Source organism: Silurus meridionalis, chromosome 13 (assembly GCF_014805685.1).
Source record: "Silurus meridionalis isolate SWU-2019-XX chromosome 13, ASM1480568v1, whole genome shotgun sequence".
Lineage (NCBI taxonomy): Eukaryota > Metazoa > Chordata > Actinopteri > Siluriformes > Siluridae > Silurus > Silurus meridionalis.
Window position 1 is genome coordinate 9,047,845 of NC_060896.1, and position 18,435 is coordinate 9,066,279.

At 38.4% G+C, this 18,435-nt stretch overlaps 1 protein-coding gene across 2 annotated transcripts in view; it reads right to left on the reverse strand.

The window, feature by feature from the left end:
- bicd1a (bicaudal D homolog 1a) overlaps positions 1–18,435 on the reverse strand; it is a 39,121-nt gene that overhangs the window by 2,499 nt on the left and 18,187 nt on the right. The window contains exons 2-8 of one of the 2 annotated variants that reach the window (XM_046865256.1): positions 14,371–14,583; positions 10,642–10,794; positions 9,408–9,881; positions 4,027–5,136; positions 3,248–3,399; positions 2,950–3,157; positions 222–297 (exon numbers count right to left, since the gene is read on the reverse strand). In XM_046865256.1, the coding sequence (XP_046721212.1) occupies positions 250–297; positions 2,950–3,157; positions 3,248–3,399; positions 4,027–5,136; positions 9,408–9,881; positions 10,642–10,794; positions 14,371–14,583 (2,358 nt within the window). In that variant the 3' untranslated portion in view covers positions 222–249. Of the gene's footprint in view, positions 1–221; positions 308–2,949; positions 3,158–3,247; positions 3,400–4,026; positions 5,137–9,407; positions 9,882–10,641; positions 10,795–14,370; positions 14,584–18,435 lie in introns of both variants that reach the window. The other variant, XM_046865255.1, reaches the window with a different exon arrangement.

Here is an 18,435-nt window from a genome sequence, read left to right on the forward strand (position 1 = left end):
CTATAGTGTGCAGAAGGATAGTCAAGTTTAAATGTTTTATTATCTGGTTCAACCGACCCCATGCCAAAGCGGATATAAACAACAGGCTTCTGAACTCTAACATGAAGCACTGAAATATGTACAGTATGAGCATGCAAAATTGTATTTCCCCCCAAATAATGTACTAAATATACTCTGTAGCTCCACACAGAGGGACAGAGTTCCTCTGTAGGGCAGGTTACCTGCGAGCCGGGAATACTCTCCCACTTCTCATTTGTCGGGAGAGTGGCGGTACTGATGCAGCAGGCTGCTGACAATCTACAAGAGACTGATAAATTAGACAGATATACAGGAGTGACAGTCAGGGTTAGTGACATACACATGCACACGAGGACACACAGACACACAGCAGGAATGACTTGGAAAAAATAAGTGAAACGTAACAATAGAGCCAAATCGGACACACGATTATTGTGTGGACTATACAATGGATTATATTTCAGGTTTTAAAATGATTAAAAAAAATGATTAGTGAGTAATTAAAAATATTGTTTATGGATGAAAAAACAATTGCCGGTAAAATGTTATTCAAAAATCAAAGGTTTCGAAGTTAGGACACAAACAAAATGGTACAAAGAAAATGCATGAAACAAGGAAACATGAAGAGCTTGTGATAAGGATGTTATTACAGCTCCTACTGTTAGGATTAGCGGTTTAAATGTAATAAAATATGACAAATAAATATATAGACATCCAAATAAATAGATATGATCATAGCAATAATAATAATAATGATAATATAATAATAATAATAATAAATTACTCATTTTAAAATATTGTATAGTGTGTGTGTATATATATATATATATATATATATATATATATATATATATATATATATTTTATTTTTTATTTTATTTTATTTTTTTTTTATTATTATTATTATTTTTTTTTTGAGATGGTTTATATATTTTTTTCTTTTCTTAGTGTCATGTTTTTTTATATAAAATTTTAATTATTTATTTATTTATTTATTTATTTTTTTTAGCACTGTTGAATGTAAATTTTTAAGCATGTCCACTTCACACACTGGTGACACTGGTGGTAATTTGTGGTGTATACAGGTATACAGAAATGTTGAAGACCATCATTTTCTTTTGAGAATTTTAATATTAATGTAAAGTACACACCGAATTCTATAATTTCATGTATAACTAAATGTATAACCTGATTTATTATTTTCACAATTCTGTGGCACTGTAATTGTCTTCAGGAAACAGGATTAAACTACAGTACAGGTAATCTTAGAGCGGGTCTGAACAAGTTTGTCTAAAAGCAATTAGACACATTGCTAAAAGCAAAAAATGAGTCAGATATGTTTTCAGAATGTTCTAGGAGCACATTTCCGTTTTAATGGAAATAGTCTCCTTTCTGTGTGCTGTGCAATAGGCCATAAAGTTGGCACACAGGAGAACAACAGACAAGTTTCCACCTTAAGCAAAATGGGCGATCCTGCGGCACTAAGACGTAACCCAAGCTAAAAACAACCTTCAGATTTAAAGAAAAAAATTGGATAAAATAGGCACATGCTCTTCTGCTCATATGATTTCATTTACCTGTACAAAAATCCTGCAATCGGAAATGTATATGAAATTGTTCACAAACGTGTCCAAAATCATCAGCAAGGTGAAACCTCCCAGACAAATCTGTCTATCAGACGATCTGTCAGAGATCTGAATTATGCTTATCTAATGTAGAATCCCTGAGAGGCATCACTGACCAGAACTCACATCTAATGTGTTTTGGCCCGTAGCCCTTGTGCATTATGATAAATGATGTATCCTTTACAACAGACTCTACTCCACAGTATATAGAGAAAAAAACTAATGGATAGTACAGAGCAGACTTTGTGGCATATCCTGAGTCTGAGAACAACTCTTATGCCATATCTCGAAATAGAACAAATGAGGGACTCACTGCACATACAGACTGCATAGTTCGTTATATGCAGTGGGCATGAGTTTATTTATAATCAAAATTATATTTTAATTATGCTTTAGGCAAAGTAGCAACTTAGACATTATGCTTTGTTGGAAATCAAAATTAAGAGTCAATTGAAGAGCAGTGGAAGGTGGAAGACCAGCTTGGAGCAGAAATTAGAGAATTAGAGCCTCTCAATCTCTGCATTTACAGTAAATGACCACTAGATGGCCATTGCTCTCTGCCATTGCTTACTGCAAGATTACGGGCCTTGCTTACTGATTTTGTGCTATTTATGTTCTACAGTAGCACTGCTCGAATGGTCACACCTTCTCTCATGGAAAGAGGTTGGTATGCATCAAAACTGGTTCTGTTCTGGCACGGAAGTGGACAAATGAACTTCCCATAGATGTCTGAACATCTTTTAACAATGTGTAAAAACCTTCCTGAAACACTAAAACTAGCACTTATTTTCCCAGTTTGTGTTAAGTCTTGAAACATCATTTAAGTGAATTTTTTTGATTTAATAAACTTGAAAACATACACTCAAATGCCTGGGTTTATTAAAAAGAAACTAGAATTAGCGCAGTGTCACTGTGCCCACTCACTTTTGCATATCGAGGGAGTGAATGAATAAAGGATGGAAAGAATAAGTAGAATAGTTAAGTAGTTAATCTTTAGGAAATTAAATATTAAATGTAACACACACACACACACACACACACACACACACACACACACACACACACAATACACATCTGTAATACCCAAATAGGGTCTAACAAATGTTAACTATTAAATTATTCGAATAAAAAAAATTTGTCAATATTTTTATGTTCCCCCAAACCATTTTTTTTTATAGATTTCTATCTACAGTTCCACATAACAATGACGGCCACATTATTATTATTTTTGTATTATTTTTATAAGATGAAAAAACATGCCACACTATGGCTGATCCAGTGTAGTGCGCATTGTTCTGCAACTTACTTTTTGAGGACTGGTTTTGATTTTGGATATCCTTCCTCCACGTCCACGATGTGACTCATTATCACACTCCAGATCTTCTAAACGCTGTGTAAGAGCCAGTTTCTGCTGGATCGCCATACGGAGCAGAGAGTTCAGAGTCTTTTTCTCATCCTCTGCTGCTGCCAGCTGCCTCTGCATCTCATCCAGCTGAGTAACATACTCATCACACCTGGGGAGAGAAAGAGAAAGAGAAAGAGAGGGAGAGAGAGTCAATGCACCCAGCAGCACAATTGACTGTTGACTCCAAAAATGACTGTACCTGGTGGCAAACATCGCCCTTAAAGAGGAAAAGGTGGCTGCATCTTCTTTTAGAGCCTTTAGCTCATTCCTCAGCTTCATCATTGTATCTGTCACAATAGTCTTTTCATTTTCATACTTGCTCTTCAGGTTGGCCAAGGCTACTTCTGCAGTCTGAAAAAAATGTCAGATAGGGCTGTCAATTTTTTTGTCCTTAATAGAAATCTACTACAACCTGGAGAGATTGTAGGAAACACTATATTTTATACAATACATTGGCAAAAGTATTGGGACACCTAACCTTTTCCAGCTATATGCAATTCTTCTCTAAACTGTTACAACAAAACTGGAAGCACACAATTGTACAGGATGTCTATGAATATGGCAGCATACAATTTTCCCTTCACTTGAACTAGGAGACCCAAACATGTTCCCTGTCTGCTTGCACAAAGCGAGTTCCATTAAGATATGGTCTATATGGGTTTGAGTGGAAGGTCATGAGTGGTTTGCTATAGAGCTCTGGCCTTAACCCTACTGAACTTAGGGATGAAATTGGAACACTGACTGCACCCCAGACCATATGACACGTATTAACTCAGAATAAAATATTTGACATCATATCTCAAATTAGCCTGATACACTTAAAAAAAATTAATTTTTGATTAATGTAATATTTATAAATGCTTTGATATAGAAATAATACATCCTACTGATAACTTTGTCACAATGCCCATTGGGACCTTTCTTTTCATCGGCAAAATACGTATTTACATTATAAGAACAGAAATAGACTCTTCATACCTGTTTGTTGGCTTTAAGTACAAGTCGTAGAGTGGCTATCTGCTCTCTCTTCGTGCTCAAGAGGGACTTCAGCTTCAAGATCTCCTCCATGCAGGCCTCCTTGTCCTTGTCAAAGATGGGTGCCAGCTCCCGAGCAGCAGCCCTCTGTCTGGAAAGTTGCAATGAGCGGTCCACAGCTCTCTGCAGGTGCTTGATCTGGTCCCGAATAATGGCGTTCAGGTTGTAAATATTTAATGGCTCTTTGCGAAGATCTCCGTTTGCCTCTGGTATGGGTGAAGCAGATGTGCCACTGTGGACGGGAGAGCCGAATGGGCTCCTATTGGGGCTCATTGTCTCTGCTTTACTCACTTCACTTAATGCTTCCTTCAAGGGTGAGTCATGAGGGCTCCGAGAAGAATCTGATGAATTCATGGCAGCAAGTCGATGGGCAAGGCGTGGTGACAGTAGAACACGCGGGTCATCAGTGCCTTTAAGACTGCCGCTACGTGTAACACGACTCTGGCGGTAGTAGTCCAGCATGACTCGATTGGGCGTTTCATTGTTGCACAAGCAGACATGATGATAGAGCTGGGCAAGTTCTTCACTAAAGGTAACTAGTTCATCCTGAGCAGCATTCAGCATACCCTGACTCTCACTGTTCATGGACGACATACTTCGGAGCTCAACCTCTTGGCTGGTGATTCGCTCACGGTTCTCACGACACTCTCTCTCCAATGTCGCCACATGATCATAAAGTGCTTGCAGTTTCCCCTCACTTTGGTCGCGCTCTTCTGATTGACTGTCTACAGACTGATTGTACTTTTCCTTTAAGACTTTTAGCTCAGCTTTAAGATCAATTACCTCTGTAACGGCCACCTTGTACTTACATTCCAGGATTTCGATGCCATTAATGTCGATGTTGTACTCAAGGCAACCATTCAAAGGAGTGTCCCCTTTCTCGGTCTCCTCAGCATCCAGCTCCTTGTCACTGCACAGATGTTTCATAGCATTGACACGTGCGTTAAGGCAATTTACACGCTTATGTTGTTCTGTTAGAGCGCCCTGCGTGTGCTGTAACTGGGTCTGAGACTCCTGCAAGTTAGTCAGTAGAGTAGCCTTTTCTCGCTCCACCTGCAAGAGGATGGGAGGACACATATTGATTTAACAGAAGAACCACTGCATAGTCGAAATGCTGAGAGTAATTTATATATATATATATATATATATATATATATATATATATATATATATATATATATATATATATATACACTGAAAAAAAGCTTTATAAGTTTAGATATGTTTTAGTAACCAGGGCCGCACCATACTATTGAGGAGAGTAATTTGTTACATCAATTCCTTTCAGTCTCATCCTGCATTTTGCATATAAGAGGAAAACCCAGGCCATGAAGTAACCGGAAAGCGCAATATCTGAAGTGTCTTCTTAAGCAGAAAATTTGCAAAAACAAAACTCATACTGGGGGCTCTCTCTATAAATGCTATATAATCTTACCCACTTCCAAAGGCATCCCTAAATCAATGCAGAAAAATCAATCTATGGTAAAAAAAAAAAACAACTGGTTCAATTAATTTCCCAAAGTATGAATAAAAGTAAAAATGTGGTTTGCTGAATTTTAGGAGATTGAACTATTGGTCTTCATTTTAAAGAGGAGATGATTTTACTTGTCACATATACATGACTCTGGCCCCAGTTTGCAGGGTCACCCATGATAAAGTGCCTATAGAGCAGAAAGGATTAAGGGTCCAACACTGGCAGCTTGGCGATGCTGGGCCTTAAACTACAAATTTTTCACGTAGTAAGCCAGAATCTTAACCATTAAGCTACCTCTCCCTCAGTCCATTTTTTTTTTGTAGATAATGGAAATAATACAGTTCAGTTTCAACCAGCAAAACTATGTTTACTTTTCAAATGACAAACTGGTAGAATTTTTTGGTAGTTAAAATTATACAGCATATTATTGTACAACAAATTTCTATTTAAAGATTGTTTTTTTAATTTACTTTTTTCAGCATGTTCTCTTAAAGGTTAAACTACCAAATGAAAGGTCAAAACACCTATATAGTAATAAGTAAATGTTTTTAATTTTTACTTGTTGATCTACATAGGATACATTCTCTCTATTAGAGGAGACTGAAGTACATGGTATACAATTTCATTTACATTTCTTTCAAATTAAGTTTCATTTTATGCTAATATATCCATATTGTTTTTAATAATCAATAAAAATATATAAAAGATTATCTAAATTCTAGATGCAATAACAAAGGAAGCTTGATATGTCTGGGAAAGTGATATTTTCGCAAGTCTTCAATCATATTGACAATTTAGCATATGTCATCATGCGTGATCCCTGTAATTAAACACAAGTGCTGATGAACAGCTTTCTGATCAGCCACTGTATTGGAGTAGTTAGCTATTTTCAACATTCGATTGAATATCAATACCTCTTTGGAGGAGATCCAGGTAAACAGGTAAGAAATATATACAGTGAACCTGAGCACTTTGTTGACATATTTTGTAACTTGTGGAAATACACCAGACAGCTGTGAGATTTTCAGCTAATGTCTATGTGTATAAACAGCAATATTTAGTTTGTGTGTGTATTAAAATATCTAACATGAGCGTTGTAATCTGGTATTTTACACCTTTGTGCCAAGAAAGGCGCCTCTTTCTTGAGCACTGAATTACTTCACAACTTTGGCATTTGGTAGATACCAATACAATAAATAAATAACAACCTCAGACTAGTTTAGGGGCAAAGAGTTTTATCAGTATAAATATACTGTCTAAGAGGAGATATTATATGGAAAAATAAACAAAAACTCAAATGAATGCTTATTGTGAACTCTTGTCAATTCTTTCATGCACACACATTTTTTAACTTATAACTGTTGATTGCGCAACATGTGTTTAAGCCCATGCTCATGTTTGGGTACTCATTTAAATTTCCATTGTGTTTAGGTGTTTTGCTCGTGTCCATTGCCCCAACAACACTTGAGTGATAAAATAGGAAAATCTAATACAAATTTACATACTATATGTGTTATATAACTTATCTATGTTCACATTATATAACAAATTTGACTGGTACACAGTGAATAAACTGTGTAAAATGAGTCATCATCAATTTCTTACAAAGTTCTCCATTGTTACAGAAAGCTTTTTTTTTAACATTAGCCAAAAATGTTATGCACTTATGAGGTAAGACAGTATGTATTGTAAGGTCACACCTATGTTTCATTCTGCATTTACACTTATTGTGCATTTAATAATAAGCACTATACAAAATTATTTCACTGTAAGCAATGTAGTCAGGAAATTCGATTGAAATAAACCCAGATATAATGGCTTTTGAGTGGATTTTCTATGAATATCATTTATAGGAACTGTAGCTGTGAATCAATCAACCCATAACAGTACCATTATTGTGATTTAGATTTGGAAACCATACTCCTTTCTTTTAGTTATACACAGTATATTTCAGGTTTGTCATGGCTACAGTCCTAATTTGTAGCTCAGTATTCAAAAGAGAGTGTTCGTGTTATCACTGTTTGCTATTCCGGTCCCCTACCGTTTCCCACTGAACATGCCAATGGTGCTTTCTCACACACACACACACACACACACACACACACACACACAGAAAAAAAAATCTGTGTAAAATGACCTTAAGGTTTGTACATACTGTGTTGTAAGCACCGACAGATGGAACTTTGTGGATCTGATGATATTACACTGTCATTTACCTTCTATATCCTTATGACAGTAAAGTAAATAGTTTGTCTTATTAGTAGGTTATTGCACATCTATAGCACAGTTAATGTTAACTTTTTTTATTTTATTTTTTTTTTAAATCCAGATGACATTAGATACATCTGATTACCTACTATTTGCAATAAACATATAGTATATAAATTAAAAAATCATACAAAATACATACATTTTCTTTTTTCAAATTGTTTCTCCATATAAACAATCCAGATTTTGGGATTATATTTTAGTAATAAAAGCAGTTCCTGTAAAGGAGTACTCTTTCTTACTTGAAATCTGAAGAATTATAATAATATCTGATATATCTTGAAAGTCTACTAAATCTAATAACATTACTATTACATTAGTATTAGGTACTAAGTATGAGTTTATTTAGAGTAAACTGTATATATCAAAAACCTACTAAATTTGCTCAGGAGTCAAGATGTCAGGCTTCAAGACATTCAACCTACACATCGATTTTGCAGTGTCAGCATAACTACATGACGCTAATCATGCCATCGGTCTTGGCCAAAACCTGTAATTTTCTTTTTTTCTTTTTTAATAATGCATTTTCCACATGGTATATCAGAAGTTTAATGACTGAATGACCTACCAGTTCATGTTTCAGACAATTCTATGCGCATCATTAAACAGCGTTCCTGTTAGAAGGTGGCCTTCTTTTCAGAAGTCAATAACTGCTTATTAACATAGATAATGTGTAATGAACCAGCTTTCACTCTAAATACTGTATTGATTTATCATTCAGTAACTGGATCGAATTTGGATAGTCCGGGAAACCAGGTTAGGATTTTAAATAAAGTGCTGTATTCATGAGCCTGTAGCTGCACAAGAATGTACACTAGTCCCCCAGAACTCCTGGGGGTTATGTTCTAAGACCCCCCGCAATATTTTGGACGCACCCCTGCAGCCCCTATGGTACTTTAGTGAATTGATCTAGACATTTTGTCACTTTAATACAATAATGTGTTTTATAGATTTTTATGAAATTTGTTAGTGAAAACATAGTTTAAAATGTTATTCCTAACATTCCTGGTCCCATTGCGGATTCCCGTAAACTTTAAGATAATCTGCAACTTGCTGTTAGTTCGATTCCAAATGAGAACCTGTGAATTTTCCGAGTCGCCAGTTCCGAACCGGGAATTATCCGGATTGTCTGTAACCATAACTAAAATATCCTTATTTCTGCTTTATTTTTTATTCTATCCTTAATGAAAAATATCTTTTAATTAAATTACCCACATTAATTTTCTGTTATATTAAATGATCATTTCCTGCACACCGTGCACCTATATCTAGGTGACATTAAGTACATCTGATTTTTTACTATCTGCAATAAACATATAGTTTATAAACAAAAAAATCATACAAACTTATAATACACAAGTTATGTGTGTTATGTATTATAATTAGAAAAATCTAATTACTTGCACAAACATGTTCGGGCCATAATTTTTAGCCATGATAATAATTATCTTAATCATAATTATGACTGTCATTATTTATATAAAGATTTTTATCAGAATTTCAAGATTTAAAAAGTAGGGTACTGCCCGAATGAATTCTTTTTATGTTTGAACATTACCGTTGGTTTTACGCAGTGACTGACCTGTAAGAGTTCCTGTTTCAGTTTCTGTATTTCAGACAGGTTGAGTTCGCTGAACAGATCCGACACGGGGTTCAGTGTTTCTTTTCTTCCACACGGCCAGTGGTAGTCACCGTTCATCTTCGGTCCATGGCCATTACAGCCGTTACACCTGTTACTGTCCTCATTATTGGGACTAGAGCCAGAGGCCAAGGTGCCGTTAGTGGTCGGCTCCTCTGCAAACTTTAATCCCTCCACAACAGAGATGGGAATCTGTGTGCTGGTTCCATACACACTGTCAGTCAGGCTAAGGTGGTTTGCTAGCTCCTTCCTCAAGCAGTTCTTCTGTTCTCTTTCACTCTTCAGAGCATCCAGCGCCTCTTCCAACTGCCCTTCAGAGATGTCCTTCAGACGCAACGCATCATCTAATTGGCTGTTCAGCAGAACTGTTTCTTCTTCCAATACCTTAATTTCATGTTTTAAGCCTTCATACTCCACCTGTCAATAAATTAAGTTGTTTTAATGTAAGGAATAAAGTATTATGGTGAGTGCGATCATAGAAAAATAATCGATGACAGCATGGTGTTATGACAAAGAGGTCAGAAACTTCCAGCATTCTATACCACATTGGATATTTTACATTTCCATCTTTCTATTTATCCATCCCTGCATCCATTCACTTTCCAAACTGTTCATCCTTCAAAGCATTAGTCAGGCACCTGAAGCTTATCCAAGGAAACTCAGAGTACAAGGTGGGGGATACCCTGGACAAAAGTTTCAAACCTACTGCAGGCCACAGTTGCATTTAAAGAGTATATAGAAAAATCTGGCCAAACAGCCTGTCTGTAGACTTGGGAGGAAACCCGAATACTCAGAGAAAGCTCCTAAAGCATAAAAAGAATATGAAAACTCCATGCACAAAGAGACATGAAGGGCATATAACCCCAAAAGTAGAGGTATGAGACAAACCTTTAATCCAGTTTAAAAGTAAAATCTAGACCCCTGATGGGTGTTTGAATTGCAGAGAAAAGCCTTCAGGCTTTTAAATTAAAAGCTACAACCATGAATTTCTTGGTCGGACAAAGTTGAAGAAAAAACCCTAAATTTTAAGCTGGTTTATGTCTAAAAACCCTTCTGGGTAGCTTAATTTATCCATCTAGTATTTAACTATCTATAATCTATTTAGTAAATCTTGAATGACTTGCAAAAGTAGGTTTAATATGGTTGTGTAAGAGGCTGTTTCTCTGTGTGTGTTCACCTGGTTCTGTTTGAGCGTAGACACGAGTTTCTGTAATGTGATGTTCTCCTCCTCCAGCTCAGTGTAGTCCTGCAGTAGTCTGGCTTCTCTAAACTTATACTCCTTAATCTCTTCGCTCATCCTGGCCTTGTGCAGCTCCAGCATCTCGTTATTCTGCAACAAACAGTGAGACGACAAAAGGAGACGCAACATCCTGTTATTCTTTAACTTTCTATCTCTGTTACACAAAAAAATCAGCTACAAAGAAAATGTGATCATTAAATATAAAATAACAATGTTGAAAAAAGGGTCTCCTCAAGAATGAATCAATGCGGCGTGCACATACAGGAAACAATGCACGTGTGATCATTATCACACAACCCCTTTAAGACCTTTATATACTGTATGGTTCATTACTCTTTTTTTTATTGTGTTTGGTTGTGTTCTTAATCTGTCCATGCTCCTGCTTATGTGGATGCTGGCTAATAAATTGTTCTGCTTATAAGGAAGCCCTGATGTCTGCATTACCTCAGTCACTGTACACTCTACACAGGGAAAATAGAACAAAGAAACCTCCAGAGGCAGAAACAGCTGAGTAGGACAGGTTACTATAGAGCTAAAGGCACTCTTGGGGTAAAGTCATTATCATAACTCTGGTATTCTGCACAAATGGAATGTTGTTTAACATCAAGAGATTGCGTACAATCTAGCGCCATGATATCTTTCCTTTTTACTGTAGAAATGTTTAAGGAAATACTCTTTTCTTTAATGTACACTTTGTAGGTGAGTTCAGTATTCTTAAAACTCTTCATTTGACACGCTAAATCTAAAGACAACATAATTGTTGCAGTGCTAAAAGAGTAAACCTTCAGATTGTGATTACATTGTTTGGAATAGGATTCCATGATTTCGAAATTAAAATGTTTCTGTTTATCAAACCCCATTTTTAATAGCCACCTGATAATCTTTTTCTTTAGACATCTACCTTTTACAGTGATTCAGACTTTTTTCTTAGCATTATCTAGACTATTAGTACAGTGAAAAATAAATAATGAATACATGGCAAAATATAATAAAAGCAATGCTAAAATAAATGCACTGCATTCTGGCTGAAAAAAGTTGCACACCCTAATATTTTGTTGCACGGCCTTGATGGAACAAATTCACCATGGCTTTATTTTTAAAACACTGGCTGAGATCTTGTTTCCAAAACTCTTCTTCACCAGTACAGCCAAAAGACTTTCATTAGGGTTAAGGCCAGGACTGAGGTGGCCAAATCGTTGGGTGAAAATAATTCACCACTCGTTTACAGTTTGAACCTGATTCAAGAACTCAGCTAGTTTATGCGCCTTGCACAAGGGACCAGCAGTTTTCAGCTTGTTGGTGCTGGGATATGAACTCATGACCTTCCGTGCTTAGTCAGTGTTTTTGTTTGGTGTCTTGAGTTTTTGTATGTATTAAAATGTCTGCAATTGCTCCACATATCCATGTATTACATGGCAACTATGTTTTCTAATGTGGTTGTTGAAGAAATGAGAAGCAATGCATCAGTGTGGGCGGAAAGAATTGCTGCCAACTAAAACATATTGATCATTGCAAATGTGCTCCAATTTATTGACTCTTAATTATATGATTATTTAAATTCAAACATGCAACCTTTCTGTCCACACAGTATATAATTAAATCCTAAGATTCTTAAAAATCTTTTTAAATTATTTCTATACAACTGACATTATAGCAACTCCTACAGTACACATTTGCTTTATTGAATAGCTTATGGTGTATGGTTTGTTTGTTGTAAATGTTAGAACATATGGCTACTGTTTTTATAACAGTAGATAATGACCTTTATGTTGTACTATGCATAATTCTCTATGAGAAATATAAAGATAGTGTTGAATTAACAATTTACAGTGTTTATACTGTACATGTCCAGTTTTACACAAATGAAGGGTTACATATGGGGATATGCATATTTCTAAGAGACTTGGAACAAATATGTTTTAATCTTTCTTTACCTTTCTGATAATTGGGTTTTTTTTGTTGGGAAAAAAAAATCAGCTATCAGTCTGGGAGTAAAATCAGTCCAATCTTTAGACCATAGCTATCCTTCCTGATAAAAAAAATCACACATTTCCAAACACTGCTGATCCGTGCAAACATGCAGGGATAATTCCCAGTGCTGTGTGAAGATGCTCACTAAAAGTGCTGATTCAGAAACTAGCATGTGTGTGTGTGTGTGTGTGTGTGTGTGTGTGTGTGTGTGTGTGAAGCTGAGTTTGGAGTCTGGCCAGAGACACGGTAAATTTAATCTTCCTCTATTTTACACCCTGTGCATCCATTTGAGCTCAGCTCAGGAGATGCCATTATCACCGTTATCTCCTATTTCTCTACCAGCTCATCACCAAAAAAACCTGTGGTGTTTCTTACAATATTTTATCCTACACTAATAAAAATTTCTCAGTATGATTTTGCTCATATACCAAATACTACAGCAAATATGTCCTTAATGAATAATGCATTATCTCTATAGAGCATTAATTGTTTCTAGATGAACTGTACAATGACACTTTTCTCTTTTTTACAGTATACTAAAGCTAGTTGAAGTTTCAGGACTAAAAAATATAATGTGCTGTTATATTAGGCCCCTCAAGGTGACCTTGAAAGGTGTGCAGTGCTATTGATTTGTGTGTACAACTCAGCATTCACAGAGGATGTGTTGAATCAGTGTACATTCACACTGAGGCATTGCTCTGTCCTCAACTACAAATGAGCTGGATCTAAAAGTCCAGAGGCTTACTGAACAATTATCACCCAGTAGGATGCTATTGTAACACTGTTAATCAGGGGCTACACACACACACACACACACACACACACACACACACACACACAGAGAGAGAGAGAGAGAGAGACAGACACTAACACGTTAGGGTCAGTAGCAGAGCAGCAGTGTGATACTGGATTTGACCCAGAAAGTGGCACAGACCAGAATGCTGGGAAACAACACACCTCTGCATCATAATAAAAACCAGCGTGAAAACTAATTCAGTGGTTTATCATATGTGTTAATTTTCAGTACAGAGATGTACATCATGTCATGTTTATAGAAATCTGGTCTGATCAAATCTACAAATTATAAATTATCAGTGTAAAATCAATAGATATATATATATAACAGGTTTAGATACAATATGCATTTTGTTAGTTGTATACATATTTTTTTGATAGGTAGATGACAAGATATGAGGTATTAGTATGTGACTCATCTTATAGGACTCTTATAGAACTGGAGATGCTCTGTGTGTATATTTTTGTGTAGTGTGTCTTTATGCCGACCTCAGGACATTCCCCTTATTCCCCAGCTCAGTAAAGGATTTGCCCTCTACAATAGCCCATGGCGACAGAGTCTGACCCTGACACCACCCCTGGCCTTTGACGACTGCTGACACAAACACAATAACACACACAAGCAGACACTCTGGATGACCCTGTCCAAGGCCTGTTCAAGTGAAGAAATGCCTTGACCTAAAAGCTAATACAAAAAACAAATGAGTAATGAGCAGTGCTCAGTGATTAAGGCTTTAAACAAATGATCAGAAGATTGTGAGTAAAGGTAAGCTGTTGTGGATAAAAGTTGTCAAGACTGGATGTAGATGGGTACACATAGAAAAATGATAAACTTTGCTAAATTAAAAAAAAAACCCTGAAGAATGATCTACATTTAGAGTTGTGCTTAGGTGAACTGACTTCTTTTAAATCCTGGAGCAGCATGTTCAGACGTTCGCTTTCAGCCTGTGTGTTGGAAGCTACTGAGCGGCTCAGGTCAAGCTCGGTCTGCAATTCCAGCAGGCGACTCTTGTAGTATGCCTCTTTAGAGGCGGACTCCTGCAAAAGCGTCTCCTCGTTCGTCTCACCATCCTCGGCCACTTTCCGCTGGTTAGAGTACGCCTGACCAAAAGCCTGCAGAAACCAAAGAGAAGGATACGAGTTACCAAGAATGGCATCTCGAAGCAAAACTATGCGAACGTATAATGCATTTCTGGAAATTAAAGGTGGTTTTGTGATGTTGGGTGGTTCCAGATTTCAATATTAAATTCAAGGAATATTTATAGACAAGACATGAATTGTTTGCTGGGCATCAGTTAAAAATGCATCCTACATATTCCTGACTGCTGCAGGTACACTTCAAGGTAAACGAGATCATATTTCAGGACCTTGTTTTAATCAATAAAAACAGTGTTCCAATTTTCCTGACATAGGTTTTTTCCACTGCAAGGTCAAACACATCATGATTGAAGCATCCTGCCTTGATTGGAAACCAACACCTACTATAAACAGACAATTGCAAGATACATTAGAGGTTTGTAGATTAGGATCGGGATCCATAAAATAGAGCAAAGAAAGTTTGATCCTTCGGCTGTATAAAGGTTTTTAGTGCACAATACAAAGGCAAAGAACCACCCATGGCAAACATGTTAAAACCATAGTCACCAAGCATTTGTGCCTAGTCTTTATTAATAAAAAAAAGATGGTGTTAATACCTTGTGCCAATTTTCTTCTACAGTTTGTCAAATTCATCTTGTGCTTCAGTCCATATATTAAAATGATTCATTATATTCATTATATAAATCAAATAACACAAAAAAACCATCTATTTGTTTTACCCAGTATGGAAAAAATGACTGTATGGTACAATGGTTACACTTGTTTAAAAGGCAGCACATTCACTTTAAATGATAAAACCAGAGGTGGCAAAATTACACATATCCTTCACTTAAGTAGACAAACATTGATGCTTTAGGCAAATGTATGTTTATTATTTATGAAACACAATCAACATAGAGCATTAAGACAAAATAGTTTTCTAAATGTTTTAAAGTAATTATGGCGTTTTAAATGACGTAAATCAGAACTTTTGCTTTGTTTCCACACGGACGGTTAATGGGGTGATACCGGAGAAACCTCTTCTAACTTCCATATGGATTACATAACCAGAGAATATATATTTTTTTCCGATGTGAATTAGTTTATTTAGAAGTAAACATTTCAAGCTTTCTCTTCATTTATGTATTTATTATGTCTGTGAGGCAACGAGTTTCAGGTTGTTTTATTCATGTCTGCGAAGAGAGATGACAGAGACTGCAGAGAGTACCCCTGTCCCTTTTTTTTTGACAAAAGCACGGTATTTTGTTGTTATTATGGATGTACAAGTACAAGTGGACGCTTTAAAGATTCGAATTATATATTTCTCTGATCTGTACAGTAATGCTAGATCGTTTCGCCCTCATAAGGAAAAAATGGCACGAAACGCGCCGGCATGTTTGTCGACCCCAGATGGTTATTTCATGGGTGTGTGCATTGATTTAGGACTTTGCTCATCAATAAAAAAAATGTTTAGTGATTAAAAATAATTTTTTGGTGTTTATTTATTAATTTGTTATATCTGATTAAAGAAAAGACGTATTTAAACTGTGCTGAAGGTTTTATTTCGCCTCTTTTATATTTATTTATTGATATTTTGAATAAAAATGGTCAAACAGAAATAAGTGCCTTAAAATTAGTGCCGTTTAAATGAATTTGCGTTAACGCGTTCATTTTGACAGCCCTAATTAATATATTGATACAAAACTAATATCAAATTTTGTTACATAATGAATGTATCCAGACTGAACAACCACCATATAGAACACAAGCAGAGAAAAGATGATGATGATCAGCAATGTCTCTGTTCTAAGTCATGTTTACATCTTTGACTCTGTCAGGGAGCTACCTGTTCCTTCTCCTGTGCAGGCCGCGCCCACTCGTAGCTCATCCCCAGCATACTAAGGACACACACCTGAACCTCGTTTATTTCATTCATCACCTAACCCATATAAGCCCCTCACCTACACACACACTCTGTCAGTTATTGTTTCATGGTTTTGCTGCCCGTCACACGCTTTCCGTTGGACTGTTCAGCACCGTGCTTCTTCCCCGAGCGCACCGGGATTCATTACACCGACTGCCCTGTGTTTGTTCTCATGCACCGTGGACCGCGCTGCTTCTGCGCCCCACCGGATATTATACCCTTTTTTCAGCGAGTGTATCTGGATTTGCCTTGTGTTTCAAATAAACTTTCGTTTGCCTTCACTTGACTTTCGCCTCCAGTTTCCTCGTGACAGAATAACTGACCTACGAAGAACAGTAAGGAGCTGTTTTCCGGCTCTTACCTGTAGATGGATACCGGACCCAGCGGCTCCTCCGGGAGCAGCTCCGCCGACCCGGTTCGGGATCTCGCCGCCGCTGCAAGCCGCCTTTCCAACAGCCGCGCTCGAACAACCCCCTGCGGTTACCGGCAGTCCCATGGCGCTCGGGGCGTTTTGGAGAAGCGTCGAGTGCCGCGGCTTCCTGCTCCAGGTGAACCTCTACATAGAGATGCAACCGCAGCGGTTCCCATCGAGCGGTCCAAGGTAGCGTTCTTTATTTCTCTACTTTCCGGGAGAGCGCTAGCTTGGGCACAATCGCTGTGGGACTCGGAGAGCCCAGTATTAAACACCTACGCTTTGTTTACGCGCACTTCCTGGAAGTTTTCAGCGCCGCCTCGGGTCCTAACCACCGCCGACCAGCTGCTCAGTTTGCGACAGGGGAGTGATGACATCACGGCTTACAGCCTGCGCTTCCGCACACTGGCGGCATCTAGTGGTTGGAACGAGTCAGCGCTTCTGAGCATATATCGAGTGGGGCTCTCACCAGAAATTAAACAGGCAATGGCGATCTATGACGACAGGATGGGGCTGGAGGAGTTCATAGGAAAGTCCATCGGCCTTTCACAGCGGCTCGCGGCATGCCCACCGATACACCATCCCTCAGGGACCCATCCTGCAACCACCCCGGCTTCCGATACCGAACCGATGCAGCTGGGCTCACAAAGGCTGTCCAGGAGAGAGAGAAACAGCCGATTGGCCACCGGAAAGTGCCTGTACTGCGGTGACCGGGTCATTCCATCGCCAGATGCACCAGGCGTCCGTTCGCACGGCGGTGAGTACTGTTGAGTTCCCTGCAGACATATCTCCTTTGTCTAAGCTCACGGTAATGCTTCTAACCCCAAGCCTATCTGTCTCCGTATGTGCTTTGGTGGACTCTGGATCAGCAGGTAACTTCATCTCCCAAGCCTGCCTCGACCGCCTTCGGCTCCCCCGAGAGAGGGGCTCCCAGGACTTAGCCGTCCAGACCATCCAGGGCCGCCCACTGGGAAGGGGCTGGGTGAAGTACTGTGCGCCAGTTGTCACCCTCCAGGTGGGGCTGTTCCATCGGGAGGACATCCGGTTCATGGTACTCGACGACTCTACAGTCAGTGTGATCTTGGGACGGCCCTGGTTACAACAACACGCCCACGGTGTTCCTGGGACCCGTGCGACATTCTAGAGTGGAGTGCACACTGCCGGGAAAACTGCCTCTCCCAGCTACCCACACGGGTCCATAAGGTCGTGGTCGGTGCCACCAGGGTGGAAGAAGCCACCACAAAGACCCAGGCGGCGATTCCTGTGGAATACCAGGCATTCAAGGATGTGTTTTGTGCCAAAGCAGCCACTCGTCTTCCCCCTCACCGGCCTGGGGATTGCTGCATCGACCTGCTTCCTGGGGCTAAACTGCCCAAGGGCCGTGTCTATCCCCTATCCGCTCCTGAACATCGAGCTATGGAGGAGTACGTCCAACAGGCGCTCCAGCAGGGGTTCATCACCCAATCCACCTCACCGGCAGCCTCAAGCTTTTTCTTTGTGGGGAAGAAGGACGGGGGTCTTCGTCCATGCATCGACTATCGGCAGCTAAACG